Raw genomic sequence first — 1,982 nt, 5'->3', positions numbered from 1 at the left:
TGCCTGAGCGGCTCCCATAGGGACCATTGTTTTATTAATTGCCCTTAGATCATGAAGGAGGCGCCACTTGCCGGACTTCTTGCGAATTACAAAAATGGGCGTATTCCAAGGGGAGGTGGAAGGCTCAATGTGGCCAGCGTCAAGTTGTTCTTGTACTAGCGCTGAAGCAGCTTGAAGCTTTTCGGCGGACAAGGGCCACTGTCCTATCCACACAGGAGTATTAGAATGCCAAGTGATTTTCTCAGCAGGGGGCGTTGGCGCGGTACGCACAGAAACGGGATAGGAGGCAGAGCTATATCCAAGCCCCTGGCGGCCAGGATTGGGTGTTGTCTGAATAGGTTTGGAAATGCCTTATAAATTTCGTCCCAGGCCTTTAGAGGGCGTATAGCCTTGCTGCATCATTTGGGCTAGAGCGGCAGGGTTTCTGCATTTGATGATATATACACCCATTTGCTCCATGATGTCTCGGCCCCACAAATTAATGGGCAGGTCTGGGATAATGTACGGGCGAACAAGGCCAGTGTCTCCGTCCTCGTCTTGCCAGACCAATTTATTGGCGCTGATGAGGACTTGTTTGACTGTCCCTGCGACTCCAGAGACAGAGTCGAAGGAGGCAGTGGTGGGCCAATCGGGGGGCCAATCGGTGGGAGAAAAGCAAGTAGTGTCCGCGCCAGAGTCAAGAAGGCCCATGAAGGGCTAGCCTTCAATTGTGATAACAAGCGGGGGTCTAATTTTACACATGGCACGGACCCAAAATATATCAGAGGAGCCGGGATCTGAATTGCCGCGTATTTCCGGGAGAGAAGGCAAAGTAACGTTAAGGGGAAGCGGAAGGGCTTGCGCGATACGCTGTCCGGGCAGTACCTGTACCGGGTAATAGGGGGCGACTGCAAGAAGTATAATTTCCCCGGTATAGTCATTGTCTACTACGGAAGGTTGTATAATGAGGCCTTTGATAGTCATAGATGCGCGCCCAATGATCATAAAGAAATGTCCAGGTGGCGGCGGGCCAAAAATGCCTGTGGGAATTTGGCAAACACCATGCTCAGGGGTTAATAAGTGTGGGGTGGAAGCGCACAAGTCCAGTCCCGCGCTCCCTGGGGTTGCCCTGACAAGGGAGGTTGTTGAGGTGGGAGCATTGAGGGGGGGACTAGTGGCTGATGCTGGCAAGGTTGTTGTTGTTGCTGGTAATATGCCTGGGGAGCTGGGTTGGACTGTACCGGCTGGCTGGGCTCCGAAGCCGGAACAAAGCGTTGGAATTGATGGCGCGGGGCCCGGAGCCGGCCCCTGTTGGAGTTTCCCTGAGCCGAAAGGCGGTGATTAGGCTGCAGGGGATTGCCAGCTACGTCTTTAACGGCATAGCACTCGGCGACCCAATGGCGGCCGCGGCGGCAGCGCGGACAAAGCGGAGGGCGGGGGTTTGCCATGCCTGTTTGCATAGCAGGAGCTAAGCGCTGAGGGCACTGAGAGACAAAGTGTCCAGTTTGTCCACATGAATAACAGACCTTGCCCGAAGATTGGGCTTGAATGGCGGCCATAGCGTGAACAACTCGGTGGGCGATAGGGTCAGCATCACGGCAAAGATCAATCATATCATGAATGGATTTGTTTGCAATGCGCCCTTTTAGGAGGGCTTTGCAAGCCGAGTTGGCATTTTCATAGGCCAGATGCTTGACGAAGGGATTCGTCATTTCAGAGGAAGAAGTGCCCACGACTCTTTCCACGGCCTCTAGGAGGCGACTGATGAACGCATTATAGGGTTCATCTGGGCCTTGCATAATTTGACTGAGCGGGGCATAAGCATCTCCCTCCTTGGGTAAATTTCGCCAAGCTGTCATGGCAGCGAAACTCGTATTGGTGAGATAATTAAGGGGAAACGTGCGTTGTTGCTGCATAGTGTCATATGGGGCAGAACCGGAAAGCATAATCCCCTCTAGCCAATTCACGGCAGATCTTATAAAAATCCGTTTCCCAGAGCAAGT

The 1,982-nt window shown here is 53.1% G+C and overlaps 1 protein-coding gene across 1 annotated transcript; it reads right to left on the bottom strand.

Annotated features, from left to right (window-relative positions):
* Positions 1 to 351: 351 nt before the first annotated feature.
* Positions 352 to 690, bottom strand: LOC126017547 (endogenous retrovirus group K member 25 Pro protein-like). Its single transcript, XM_049779484.1, has one exon. The coding sequence runs from the start codon at positions 688 to 690 to the stop codon at positions 352 to 354; it is 339 nt and encodes a 112-aa protein (XP_049635441.1).
* Positions 691 to 1,982: the final 1,292 nt, after the last annotated feature.

The sequence above is a fragment of the Suncus etruscus genome, chromosome 9, assembly GCF_024139225.1.
Source record: "Suncus etruscus isolate mSunEtr1 chromosome 9, mSunEtr1.pri.cur, whole genome shotgun sequence".
Classification (NCBI taxonomy): Eukaryota; Metazoa; Chordata; class Mammalia; order Eulipotyphla; family Soricidae; genus Suncus; species Suncus etruscus.
Note: the sequence above shows the minus strand (reverse complement) of the source record. Positions and strands in the feature narration are given on the sequence as shown.

Excerpts from the sequence above, each read along its gene's own strand:
- LOC126017547 (XM_049779484.1), bottom strand. The coding sequence starts at position 690 with ATGGGCCTTCTTGACTCTGGCGCGGACACTACTTGCTTTTCTCCCACC.